Source organism: Myxocyprinus asiaticus, chromosome 46 (assembly GCF_019703515.2).
Source record: "Myxocyprinus asiaticus isolate MX2 ecotype Aquarium Trade chromosome 46, UBuf_Myxa_2, whole genome shotgun sequence".
In the NCBI taxonomy this organism is placed as follows: Eukaryota; Metazoa; Chordata; class Actinopteri; order Cypriniformes; family Catostomidae; genus Myxocyprinus; species Myxocyprinus asiaticus.
Genome location: NC_059389.1, coordinates 7,103,153 through 7,117,445, shown reverse-complemented (window position 1 = coordinate 7,117,445; position 14,293 = coordinate 7,103,153). Strand labels below are relative to the sequence as shown.

Below are 14,293 nucleotides of genomic sequence, written 5' to 3'. Positions count from 1 at the left end.
ATAATAAATGTGCATGCTGTTACTCGTGAAATAATTATACTGTAATTCAACTCTTAGACTGTACAGTTCATCAGATGTTTAAAAAAATCTTATGTTTGTGATGAAATAGCTGTGCACGTGCTCTTACATTGATTGGGTGTCACAGTGGCCACTGCAGAATGGCACTTCAACAGCCTCAATGGATTTACAATTATTTGCATGCACATTGGTGGTGTTCTTCACTCGAACGCAGTTCTTTGGCTCACCTAAAGGAGGCAGGTAAGCTTGTGTCTGACTCTCTCTCATGAACAAAGTCTCATGCATTTTGTTTTTTGTAGTGCCTTACATTATAATTTTTTAAATGACTTAACATAAGTTAAATGCATAAACATGGTAGGGTGGACATAATAATTAAAAAATGTTTAATCGTGTCTGTATATTTTGGGAAAGGAAGCAATATCTTACAGATCTTGCAACATTGATTTGTGTCATATCGCACTGTTTCCTGTAAAGACACAAGCAGAGCAACTGATAAAACAATAAATAAAAAATAAATAAAAAACTAAAGTAAAAGCTCTCAGAACAATTCACACAGCCATCTGAGCACTATGTGATTTTCCAAAATGTATTGTACATTATTTATTGATTTAATACATATTATGAATGTGTATAAAATAATATACATATTTTATTTTCTCAAACACTGCACACAAACTTCTCAACTTATTTAAACCTCAAAGCATTTACTCATCTTTCTTGGGAGCACAAAATGAGTTACAGTATTTATATCAGAGTGTCCAAGATGGTCTTTGCCATATATTGAAAGTTTAGGGTGAACATAGTTTTCAGGCAAATGGCTTTCATTTCTGCCTTGTCCTTTCTTGAACTTGACACCCCCCCAGCAGCAACAGCCGTGTAAAATACAGTACAAACAGACAAAGTGTGTCATGTGTGGAGCTCGAGCTACAGAGATTTTACTTACAGGGTTACAGTCATCTTGATTAAAGTAGGGGCATACTTTTTCAGTCTCAAATATCACAAATGAGCCATTAATTTCATGGCAGGTAACACTTGTACAATTTTCGATGTACTCTTCTCCATTCTAAACAAAAGAATAGACAGGCTACATTAGGACAGAAGAACAGAGAAGATTCTTTGTTAATATGAAAGTGTGAAGAAAAGTAAATGAGTGTTTTAAAAATGTACCTTGAGAACATGGCTGGTGTTGTCTTTCGCATAATAAACACATCCTCTTGGCTTACATGTTCCACAGCAGTCTCCTTCTTGTTTCACATATTCAGAACCCTTGGAATGCAAAAACAAGTTTTAAAATTCCATTTGCAGCTTCAGGGCATTTTCAAATCTTAGACTTTTTGAGATCTACCTTTAAAAGTATTGAGGAAAGAGCAAGAGGTGATGGTGTAAGAGAAGGTGAAAGAGAAGGGGACAGCATGGTGGGAGATGATATTAGAGAGAGATGTGACACAAATAAAATAAGATGCACTTTCATTAACACTGGTGTAAATCATGGACTCTCGTTAAAAGAGGATGCACTGAGGATAGAGACTCAACTTCAACAAAAAGAAGCGAGAGGGATGTCATTGGTTAATGAGCCACAATGTTGCTAGTCTACAAGAAGGGAACATCACAATCTGAGCATGCAATGTTGCATTTTTTAACTTTCTGATTTCAGCACAGTACTTCTAAATAAACATTCAGAAATTAAGTATCTGTTTCTATGACTGTGTAAATTGTTTTTAAGGAATTGACATTAGTTTGAAGAAATGTGTAAATTTAGCAAAGATAAACTGCAATATATCAGAAAACAGCAGCCGTACAAAATACAGTACAAACAGACCAAGTGTGTCATGCGTGGAGATTAAACTACACATATTCTACTTACAGGCTTACAGTCATCTTGATTAAAGTAAGGGCAGACTTTTTTGGTCACAAATATTTCAACTAAGCCATTAATTTTATGGCAGGTAGCTCTCTCACATTTGTGCTCGTACTCATCTCCAACCTAAACAAAAGTAAAGATAGGCTACATGAGGATGGAAGAACAGAGAAGATTCTTTGTTGATATGAAACTGTGGAGAAAAGTGTACAATTGTTTTACAAGGTACCTTGAGAACAAGGCTGGTGTCATCTGGTGCTTTATAAACACAGCCTATGGGTATACATGTTCCACAGCAGTCTCCTTCTTGTTTAACATATTCATACCCCTTGGAATGCAAAAACAAGTCTACCGTTTTTATAGTCCAATGGTAGCTTTATAACATTTTCAAATCAAAGTCTTTTTAAGATCTACCTTTAAAAGTTTTGAGAAAAGAGCAAACAGAACAAGTGTGGAGCTCAAGCTACACATATTCTACTTACAGGCTTACAATCAGTGGAAGCTGAGACAGGGCAGTTCATTTTGGTGCTCTCTGTAACAATTAAGCCATCAACTTTGCGGCACGAAATGGTTTGACATGTGTAATTTTGCATTTCTCCAACCTAAAAAAAGACAAGCAACATGAGGATTGAAAAACAAAGATTCTTTGTCTGTTAATATAAAAGGACGAAGAACAGTTTTAAGTGTTTTTTGTACCTCGAGAATACGGCTGGTGTTGTCTGGCATTTGATAAATACATTTTATCTGCTTACATGTTCCACAGCACTCTCCTTCTTGTTTCACATATTCAAAACCCTTAGATTACAAAAAAAAAAAAAAAAAAACAAGTTTATATCTTTAATAGAACAGTGGCAGCTGTACTTTATTTTCAAATGAGAAACTTTAAAAGTTTTGCCTGTCATCATTACCTCAGAGCAATTGTTGCAGTCTTTCTTGGCACAAGTCACAACATGTAGTTTAGTCTGTTGGTCTATATTCATTGTACAGTTACATTCCAGACAAGGGTCTGAGGGGAATGTAACGCCAGGCTAAAGAATAGTGAGGAAAGTGAACTAACATTACAAATTCAGAAAACATGGTCATATGGATTTCACATAAAAATGTTATTTGCTCTTAACTTATAAATTATGCACTTTAACTCTTTGGCACTTTAACTCTTCGGCTGAACTTATAATTAACATGTAATGTCAGTTTTTTACACTACAATTTAAGAAAATGTCTCTGGTTACACATGTAACCTCAGTTCCCTGAGATGAATGGAACAAGACATGGCTGTGAAATGCTTTGGGGAATTCCTTTTCCACGACCTAGTTGAAGCCATTGTATCATAAGGCCAATCTTATGATTGGCAATGGTGTTTGAGCCCCGCTCCTTTAGTTGCGCATTTGCCCTATATAAGCAGGCGCTCAATCACCATTTCTTCAGAATTTTCTGACTGACGGACAAGAACGCATTGCTCGTACCTCAAAACTCTGAAGTAGTAGTGCGGCTAAGTTTAGCAATGTCTCGCTCCCTTCATCTCAGGGAACTGAGATTACATGTGTAACCGGAGACGTTCCCTATTGATTTAGTTCACTCAACATTGCTATGAAATTCTTTGGGGAATTGAGTCCAATCGCGCCGCACCACATAATGTCATACCCTAAGATGCACCAGGGTATGAACATTTATTTACATATTAGAATAAGTATATGAGGTGCCTGGTTGGGCCATTTTGGCGCCAGGTCTTTGTGAGCTTGTCATGGACTTCCGGGAAGAATGGTGCCATTTTCCGGGCCACAGCCTGCTGGAACCACTCATCCAGGCAAGATTTTATCGGCTCCTCTGGAGGGGACCACTCGAGACCGAGCTCGGCTCAAGGTCGGGAGGCGGCGAGAATTTTGTCTGGACTATCTCAACGATCGACAGGTTGCAGATTACGCACGGTTACTGTAACGGTTCTGGTAAGCCCACAGGTTTGTTTTGTCATTTTCTCTCCCTCGTTTTTCACAGGCGTGCTCAACTGGCATGATTGGTGTTTCCATGGAAACGTTCATTGTTCTCAGGGCTGCCAATGATTAGCTTGTCGAGCAACATCTGTTCCAGCCTGATTTCACTCCCTATATATGACCTCATGTTTCTCTGTTTCTTTGCCAGATTGTTATACTAAGTTGAGTACTAACCTCGCTCTCCTTGTTTAGCTGGTCCTGTCTTGTCACTCTGTTGGTTGCCTGCGTTGTTTGGGTTGTGGTTTGCCTTACAGTCTTCACTGAGTTCAGCCTTGTAATCCACAAAGGAATTCTGGTCTATGCCCGTGTGCTGGGGATCTACACTTCTGCTGTTGCTCGCATTGTCTGCTGGACATCTCTCTCATCGCCTAGCTTCTACGGAGGATTCTGCCAAGTTTCTCCTGACTTCCACGATACACACACTCCACTGACGAACACACTACTCTCTACTCTGCACGATGGCGCATTACTGACTTTGTGAATAAATCTTTTGGAACTGTTACCTCTGCTCCTGGGTCATTCTGTCCAGCACCTACACGTTACACGAAGAACCCAATGCTGGAGGCGAGGCGGAGAAATTTTTTGACTAAGAAAAGATTGTCTTAGTCAAGATGAGATGATGTCGGTCTTGAAGGAAGAAAATTCTGAAGAAATGGTGATTGAGCGCCCGCTTATATAGGGCAAATGCACGCCCAAAGAGGCGGGGCTCAAACACCATTGCCAATCATAAAATTGCCATTATGATACAAGGGCTTCAACTAGGCCATGGAAAAGGAATTCCTCAAAGTGTTTCACAGCAATGTTGAGTGAACTGAATCGATAGGGAACCTAGCTAGTACAGTGCATGCTAGCATGCTGAATGCATGCTAATTGGTAACACCATGCATTAATTAGCATAGCAATTGTTCAATGAGTAAAGCAATAAAGACCATTTTTAATTTGAATCTGTCCTAAACCTTAGCTAAACTTCACTCTTCACCATAATGGTACACTCCAAAACTCCAACATAACAGAAACTCTTCTAAATAACAAAACAGTGAGGAAAACTATGACAGGAAAGCATTTTATAAAATTAACATTTAATAGTGTTGTTTGCCCCTTGCTTAGTTTAAAAATTCCTGTTTTACCAACCATACTTAATTAATGAAATCTGCAGTATCTCACCTTGTACTCAGTATTTTCGTACACACAGACATCTTTGGGCACTGGTCAGGGAAAAAAAGCAGTAGAAATTGCTTAAAGGAATAGTTAAAGGTGCATTCAGTAGTTTGGAGCCAATTTAAAAGTTTTACACATTAACAAATAAATTGTGTTTTTTTTAAGTTTGATCCGAATGATGTAAACTCACATGAGATGAAGACTGTACTCACAGTTTTCTATAAAAAGTGTTTTATTCTACGTGGTGCAGTTCACCCCCTTCAATGTGTTTTGCCATGTTGAAATCACATGACCCGCGGTGTTTCACTAAACGTTGAAGAAGAGAATCCTTGCGCTAATTGGATGCCGCCTGTGTAGATACTCTTGGCTATGTTTATGCTGCCTTCATGTGCTATCGGAATTATCGTAAATATGAGTTTCCCACTCGGAAGTTGCACAAGAATGACACCTCAAGTCGTAATTACCAGGGTAAGTCCTACACTTTCAACATGGCGGAGGAGAGTACAGTTTCTGTAGTGAATGACAGGTTTTGCTTATTTTTCTAAATACAGTTAAGTGTTAGCGCTTGCCGTTTTGGTCATACTCATTTATGTATATCAGCAACCATTTGATGCATGTTGTACATTTCTACACCATAAAAATAGCTTGTATTTGACAAAAATTCCATTATCTTCAGCAAGTTAACTGAGTAATATGTATTATGGTGTCAAAATAAAAGTTCCTCAGAAATATGTATGAATGAACCTGGCGTCGTCCATGTTTCCCATTCTTTCCAACAACAAAGCACGTGAAAACGACGTACTCATAATTACCACTTCAGAAGTGGGAAGTAGGATAACTCCGATAGCACATGAAGGCAGCATTAGAACAGTGTTGTTTGGTGACTTGAAGAGCGAAAAGAATCATAATGAGCTTTATTGCCAAGTATGCTTACCCACACAAATAATTTGTCATGGTGACAGAACACAATGGAACATGCTTATTTATCATGCTTTAGCAGCGGAGACAACGGGAGATCCAGCAGCTGTACAGCCAAAGAAGCAAAAAAAAAAAAAGGTCTGAAGCAACTTGCTTCAAGCAAGCAGACAGAAAGACCGGCATAAGCAAAAAAACTAGAGTAAACATCGGTAACGGTGAGGCATCTACGTCTTCATTCATTTAGTGCAAATTAGATTGGCACAGCCATTTTTGTGGATTTTGTGTAAACCATAATGTTGGTTGCTTGGAAATAAAATGAGTTCTTCAAATACAGTATATATGGACATGCTAAATTTGATCATCAAAAACAATTCTAATCTTTCTTTTACCATAACATTCTGTATCACTAGATAATTGAGGTTTATTTTTTACGCTAAGCAGTTCTCTAATAATAAGGTAATAACTGTCTTTAGAAATAATGTGAAACATAGACAGTCTCCAAAGATTATTTATATGAGAGACAATAATAATCTATCCTTAACAGTAGAAGCGTGTTCACTTGATTTCTGATGTTTGTTTTTAGGCAAAGCACTTATATTATTAGAGGAATAAATAACTTTAGAAATGACCTCAAACTCCGACATTTTCCAGATGCAAATGATATTCCAAAGCTGATGGGAGCAGCAGAGACGGTCAAGTTGATCCACATTGAAAGATGGCAGTACAGAGTCTAACACCACTGTAACATCAGTACTTAAAGTACACGAAGAAGAGCAATGTTAACACTAGCTAGAGAACTACTGAATGCCCCTTAAAACGTGCACTCAGTTACTTTTGTCTTTGTGTTATCTTGGACTTACACTTACACCTAGCGGCTTGGATGCAGCATCATTTAAATTCAGTAGTTTTCAGTTTCAGATGCCATTGTAGAAATGTAGTACTCACAGTGAGCCATGATTACTTTAAACATGATTACTTTTCATTAAACATCTGCATATCAATGACTATAAACGTACCTACACAATTTGTTAGCTGCTTGACCTGTGGCGAATCAGTTGATAATTTTTTCCTAGGGTTAAATGTTTCCACAATAGGTTACAGATAGGTTTTACCTGTTTGTTGTCTTTCACTGCACATACCTGCCATTCACCATTATATTGCTTCTTTTGCCCTTTCCCCAAAACTCTCCAATTTGTTTATCCGCCATAACATTACCCACAACAAAACACTATGCAAAACACCAGCTGCATAAATGTAGAGGTGACAAAGCTAAGGATATCTAAATATTAAATATAGTACATTTTATATCACCCCCTTGTGGTCTCCCAAAGCTATTGCACCAGACTACATTAAACGGAAGGCTAACTGACTGTGAATAGGAAAGCGCAAAAATTAGGCTTCTATTTGAAATGTCAGCTAATGTTAATATGTTGATGACTTAAAAATGTATCGAGACAATAACATGCCTATTAATAATCGATATATCGATATTTTATGACATTCCTATTGTTTACTCAAAGGTCTGATTACACAAGACTAGTGAGCGGTTAACTAAAGAACCACTGCAACTGGATCATTGAATCATTGAGTTAAACTGGATTAATCTGATTAGTGAACAAATCGGTTAGTATGATTTTGATAACCAGAAAAACTGATTCCTTAAAAAGATCCAACAAATCAAAAGAACAATTCCTTTATGAATTTAACATCACCACTTTTCTCATGAATGCCCCAAATAAAGCTAGGGTTGATGTCAAGATTTTCAGTGAATAACTACTTAAATTTGTTCGATTTGTTCCTCACACAAAGCTAGTGTATGACTTTAGAAGACTTAGCACACAAGTCGTATGGAACACTTTTATGATACTTTCATGGTTCTTTTGTGTCCTTTTTGAAGCTAAATAGAAATTGTAACTGAATAGAAAAGGCTGACCGTTCAAAAACATTTTTTGTATTCCATGGAAGAAAGAAAGTAATATGGGATTTGAACCTCAGGAGGGTAAGTAAATGATGACAGAATTTTCAGTTTGGGGTGAACTATTTCTTATATTAAATTAATAAGATTTACACAATTCACCACATGTCAGTTTTGTGGGGCACAAAAATAAATTCGCTTAATTTCCTTGAAAGTTAGAAATACAAAAGGTGTTTGTAGAACAGCAATGATACAGTATGTGAACAATTACTCAGACTGTGGATTAAAAATTGTAGATAAAGTTTGTAGATGAATGAAACAGTATGAAATTTCAGACTTACCACAGGGTGGACAGCAACTTCCCTTAGTTTTATTTTTTGCAAACTCATATCCCACCTCACATCTGCTGTTAAGACACTGCTCGAAATCACACACTGAATGGGGAGAGGGGGCAGGGATTCTTTTGATTAAATGATTATTGTTGAAGCGTTTGTGACTGTATAGGTCAAAGCTGGCACAAATTCTAAGTGGTTACATGCTCAGCTGATCTCAGTGGACTCTAGCAGCCTCTAGCTACTGTAGCAACAGTCTGAACTTCTTATGTTTGTGTGTTTCGAACTGATTATTTTGCTTGCTATGATGCACCATGTCACAGCAGTACTTGCTAAAAATTTTTACTGTATTCATGTTTACTACTCAACATGAGAGAATCTTCTGTGCAGAAATTAAAATGTGTATTTGTTGGTCTGCCAACATAAGATTCAACATTTTCAATCAAGTGGAAACCTTGGAGGGTTGACTCACCACAGGTTGGGCAGCAATTTTCAGTGATGTTTTTGTATCCGATGTCACAGGGCTTTTTAGTTGGACACATGAAAGGCTCTTTCACAAGAGTGCCCAGTTTAGTGCACCTATATGTGACACAGTTATTGGCCCATGTATCGCCAGGCTACAGGAGAAGTGGTAAGTTGAAGATAATTAGTTATGGTAATTGAGTCAGGTAGTGAAGTCTTAAATAAGTTTAACCAGTTTGGTAAGCTACTGGTAAGCAAGAGTCCCTCTGCTGTTAACACAAGACTGCAGGTTTAATCCTATACTAGTACTAGAGTTAAAAAGTTACTAAGACCATAATGCTGCTCTATCATTGTCTCCTTGTTCAAGACAGAGTACTTAAAGTGGCATACCATTTTAGGTGTTTGATCAGGGCCAATGCAATCTACATGTAGGAAATGAAAGCAAAATCAACAAAACATGACATCAGGGTGCATTAATATAACAAGTATATTGAGTAAATTAAGTAAGATTCCTTACCGCAGTAAGCTGTACATATATCTGATGTTAGATTAACCAGAAATGTGTTATCAGGACAGTAACAACCTTCTGTCACTGTTTGCTTACAATATTTTCCTTGACATTCTGCCCCCAAAACCAGAAAATTGGAACTGGTTGTAAATACAAAAAGACAAGCACATCAAAAAGAAGGCTAAATACAGAAATATTTGGAGTTTGCAGTGTTTCATTTCCACCACTTTTTGAGGACTGTTAAGTATGGATATAAACTGTTATAGATAGAGATTACAGTACTACCTTGTACTGCAGGTTTTTTCCACTTTAGGCCCACATGCCTTGTAGACCTTTTGCATGGGGCACTTATATTCTGTTGTGAAAATGAAAGACAAACAAGAGATTCAGGGTCCTCTCAGATAATATATGCAACAATATGTTATATAGTGGCACGAAAAAGTATGTGAAGCCTTTGGAATTAGCTGTTTTTCCTGCATTAATTGGTAATAAAATCTGATCTCATCTTCATCAAAGTCACAAGTATAGATAAACAAAAACAAAATGTAATCTTTCATTTCTTTATTGAACACATCCCATTAAACATTCACAGTGCTGTGGAAAAAGTAAGTGAACCCTTGGATTTAATAACTGGTCGATCCTCCTTTGGCAGCAATAACCTCAACCAAGCATTTCCGGTAGCTGCGGATTAGTCCTTCAGAATGTTAAGAAGGAATTTTGGATCATTCCTCCTTACAGAACTGCTTCAGCTCAGACATATTTTTAGGATGTCTGTGAATGTCTGTGCCTCTCTTGAGGTCATTCCACAGCATAACTATTGGCTTAAGGTCTGAGCTCTGACTGGACCACTCCAAAAGTTGGATTTCCTTTTTTTGAAGCCATTCTGTAGTGGATTTACTTTAATGTTTAGGGTCATTGTCCTGCTGCATTACCCAACTTCTACTTAGCGTCAGCAGGTGCACAGCCACCCTGACATTATCCTGTAAAATATCTTGATAAACTTGGGAATTAATTTTTCCCTTGATGATGGTAAGCGGTCCAGGCCCGAAGCAGCAAAGCAGCCCCAAATCATGATGGTCCATCCACCATATTTCACAATTGGGATGATGTTTTCATGCTAGTAAGCGGCGCCCTTTTTATGCCATGTGTAGTGCCTCGTGTTCTTCCCAAACAATTCAACCTTAGTTTTATCAGTCCACACAACGTTTTCCCAGTAGCGTTGTGGAATGCCAAGGTGATCTTTTGGTAAACTTTGAGCGTGCAGCAATGTTATTGTTGGAAATCAGTGGCTTTCTTCATGGTGTCCTGCCATGGACACAACTCCTGTCTTTAGCTGTCACAGTAGGGTTCTTTTTTACCTCACTGAGCATTTTGCAGTGTGCCCTTTGAGGCATCTTGTCTAGATGGCCACTTCTAGGGAGAGTAGCCACAGAACTAAATCATCTCCATTTATAGATAATTGGCCTAACTGTGGACATATGAATATCAAAGCTCTTTGAGATAACTTTGTAACCCTTTCCAGCTTTATGCAAAGCAAACATTCTTGATCTCCTGAGATCTCCTTTTGTGCAAGGCATGGTCCACGTGGGCAGATGCTTCTTGTGAATAGCAAACTCGAAATGTTTGAGTGCTTTTTATAAGTCATAGTAGCTCTAACCCACACCTTCAATCTCATTTCATTAATTGGATGCCAGGTTTGCAAACTCCTGACTCTAATTATTTTTTGTTGACCTCATTAGCCTAGGGGTTCACAAACTTTTTCCAACCCACAATGTGAATGTTTGAATGATCTATTCAATATGTACAAGAACAAAACAATAATTTGTGCATTATTAGTTAAAACAGATTGTGTTTGTTCATTATTGTAACATAAAGATCAAACCATATTTTAAGACAAATTAATACATAAATGCAGGCAATTCCAAAGGGTTCATAAACTTTTTCTTGCCACTGTACATATATCAGCATTATGCACTGCTACAGTCGATGGGGGCTTATTAGATTGTATTACAGTATTATTACCACATAGCCCTTTGAGCTCAGGTGAGTTTCTCCAGTCCACACAGACAGACTTCTGGCCACATAGTTGGGCGTAGGCCTCCAGAGTGGAGCAGGCAAAAGAGTCATTTTTCATTCTGGTCACATCGTATATACATGCCTCATAATAGCTTTGCTGAGGAACAACCTTATGGCAGCCCTTAAACAATCTGTAAACAAACCGAAAACTTTAAATTTGAAGGACATTGATCTTAATAGAGAAAAAATAAATACATGAATAAAACTTTTAAATGATGTATGTAAATTGTATATTTGTAATTGTTATATCATGGTTTAATCATGCTTTTAGTAGTACTAGTCAGTGTTACAAACAAACTACAAAACATGACAATCTGTTTGTCACATGTCCTTATGATAAATTATAATGTTCAGTTCACATCATTGATGTGTGTGTGTGCTTAAACTGTTGGCTTTGCCTTACTTGCCCTTGATGAAATTACAGATAGTTGGGGGTGTAGGTGGAGGTGGAGGTGGAGGAGGAGGTGGAGGGGTTTTGCACCCTGGGGGGACCATCCAAAATTGTGCTATGTGCTCACATGATTGGTCAACTCTTCCATAAGGAAGTCTGCAGTCATTTTCAGTTTTGTTGTCACAAAAGCCTACAAAATGTCAACAGAATTATATATATATATTATTAATGAACAGAAATACAAGGCATTCCCTTGAACATGTCTCCATGTTCCAGTTAAGGAGAAAGTTACATTTTAATTTCAGTTACAATAAATTCAGAATGTGACCAATTTAAACTAACCTGTTAATATTCAGGCAGAGTTCTCAGATAAGGAATTAATCATATTAATTTAATGATTATTAAATTAAGAAGCCTGGGTTAACAAATAAATAACAAATAACTATTTTTTCATTAGGACTTTCTCTATTTTTTACTGATAATGAAGGTCTAACTGGGATTGCCATGACTCTGCCTGTTTTATATTGTTTAGAAGTGTTTAGGCTTATGGGTAGGGGTTAATCAGCCCCACAAAAAAATTAATATACACTATATGGCCAAAAGTTTTTGGACACCATATGTGCTTGATGAACCTTCAATTTCAAAACCATAGGCATCAGTTTCCCCCTTTGGTGCAATAACAACTTCCACTCTTCTGGGAAGGCTTTCCACTATACTGTATGTTGTGACATGGCTGCAGGGATTTGCTACCATTCAGACACAAGTGCATCACTGAGGTCTGGCACTGATGTTGGGCAATGGGGCCTGGCTTTCAGTTGGCGTTCCAATTAACCCCAAAGGTGTTCAGTGGGGTTCAGATCTGGGCTTTGTGCAGGCCAGTCAATTTCTTCCACATCAGACACAGTAAACCATTTCTTTATGGACTTTGCTTTGTGCACAGGGACATTTTCATGCTAGAATAGAAAAGGGCTCTCCCCAAACTGTTGCCATAAATTTGGAAGCACCGAATGACCTAGAATGCCATTGTTTGGAGTAGAATTATGATTTATCTTCACTGGTATTAACGGAGTAACCAAACTGTTTAATTAGAAGGGGGTGTCCACATATTTTTGCCCATATAGTGTAATAGTATAATGTAACTATTACTAATATATTTATGATATAGTATAAATATAATAAAACTGAGGCTGTTAACTTAACGTGTTAATTCAGTGTAATGAATTACAGAACTAATCATGCCTCTCACTGTACATAAATGCCGTTACCAGTAATTGTCCTATTAACTGAGAAATGAATGCTTGATTCAAGATTGAAGTATCAACTTCATGCTTTTGCAAGTCCCATTTAGCAGGGGGAGAGTCAGTGCAGCTCCAGCTGAGCACTGAGCTGTGGACTGTAGGCCAGTAAAAAGTGTATGTAAAACAACAAACAATAGACTGACTTCTAAAGCAACTTTTTAATTTGTATAATCAATGCTCTTCTCGTCTGCCACAGTAATTGTAATGCCTTTGAATCATCAGAATTTATTTTATTATATAATGTTTATAATTATTTTGATTATTATTATGTATATATTGAATTATCTTTTGTGGAGGCATTATTCAGCAAATACTGATATAATCTGAATCGATAGACAACCCTAAACAAAACATAATGCAGTTAAACACACACCGTAATGAAGCATTTAAGTTGCTTGATTGACATTTCACCTATGAGCCCTGGCTCTGTACTTACCACATTGTCCTTCTGTATTACCATGGAAGTAGGAGAATGGGAGTTTGATATTAAAGCCAAGGTTATTGACTTTAATCTCAGCTTTGATTTCAGTGATGTTCACAAGCACTGCCATGTCAACACTGGTGATGGTGAAGAATTCATTTATGATTGTTGGCTTCTTGTTTTCTTCATTAATGTAGACCTATGGGAAATAAGGCATTTTTATTTATTATGAAAGCTGTGCACTGTTATGCTGTGTTTTACATTGCAACATCCTGTGAAAAACACTGCAGTGCAGTACTACAGAGTAAAGTAATATTAGCCTTGAAATAACATCTTGTAAAGTACTTAAGTGAAAGTGTTGCAGGGATTTTAGGAAATTTTGAATGCTTAACATATTTTTCAAGAGTCTGAGAGTGTTTGTGAACAAATTTGTTTAAAGTACACTTACCTGGACCACTTTACTATTACTTGTGAGCTTAATTTGATAGGATTTGTAATTCACAATCACATACTCAGGACAAGCAAGGCCATTTTTAACATCACAATAATAGTTTTTAATATGGACGCTGATATTATATCTTGGAATGATTTCTTGGACCAACACATAGGTGCAGTTTCCTTGGAAAGTATAATATGTCCCATCAAAAGTTTGGTAATGAGGGTCACCCCAGCCAGTGCAGTAACCTGTTGGCCAAGAAACAAGTTAAACAAAGGTTAAAACATAATGCATTATCAAATACAATATACTTTTTGATGGCACCATTAAAATTAAAGGAATAGTTCATCCAAAAATGAAAATTCTGTCCATTTGTTATTTAGACACCTACATATCATTCCAAACCTGTATGACTTACTTTCTTCTGCGAAAACACAAAAGAATGTATTTTAAAGAATGCAGCTATCACTTATTTTAATACAACAGCAGTTCAAAAAAATCACCCAAAATTAAT

At 37.1% G+C, this 14,293-nt stretch overlaps 1 protein-coding gene across 1 annotated transcript in view; it reads right to left on the bottom strand.

The window, feature by feature from the left end:
* LOC127435679 (mucin-2-like) overlaps window positions 1-14,293 on the bottom strand; it is a 39,233-nt gene that overhangs the window by 907 nt on the left and 24,033 nt on the right. The window contains exons 30-48 of the mRNA XM_051689316.1: window positions 13,792-14,027; window positions 13,359-13,542; window positions 11,637-11,814; window positions 11,180-11,364; window positions 9,443-9,512; window positions 9,167-9,297; window positions 9,040-9,071; window positions 8,660-8,804; window positions 8,197-8,289; window positions 5,029-5,069; window positions 2,785-2,904; window positions 2,573-2,671; window positions 2,359-2,478; window positions 2,106-2,204; window positions 1,883-2,002; window positions 1,186-1,284; window positions 962-1,081; window positions 445-484; window positions 128-245 (exon numbers count right to left, since the gene is read on the bottom strand). Coding sequence (XP_051545276.1) covers window positions 128-245; window positions 445-484; window positions 962-1,081; window positions 1,186-1,284; window positions 1,883-2,002; window positions 2,106-2,204; window positions 2,359-2,478; window positions 2,573-2,671; window positions 2,785-2,904; window positions 5,029-5,069; window positions 8,197-8,289; window positions 8,660-8,804; window positions 9,040-9,071; window positions 9,167-9,297; window positions 9,443-9,512; window positions 11,180-11,364; window positions 11,637-11,814; window positions 13,359-13,542; window positions 13,792-14,027 — 2,230 coding nt within the window. The remainder of the gene's footprint in view (window positions 1-127; window positions 246-444; window positions 485-961; window positions 1,082-1,185; window positions 1,285-1,882; window positions 2,003-2,105; window positions 2,205-2,358; window positions 2,479-2,572; window positions 2,672-2,784; window positions 2,905-5,028; window positions 5,070-8,196; window positions 8,290-8,659; window positions 8,805-9,039; window positions 9,072-9,166; window positions 9,298-9,442; window positions 9,513-11,179; window positions 11,365-11,636; window positions 11,815-13,358; window positions 13,543-13,791; window positions 14,028-14,293) is intronic.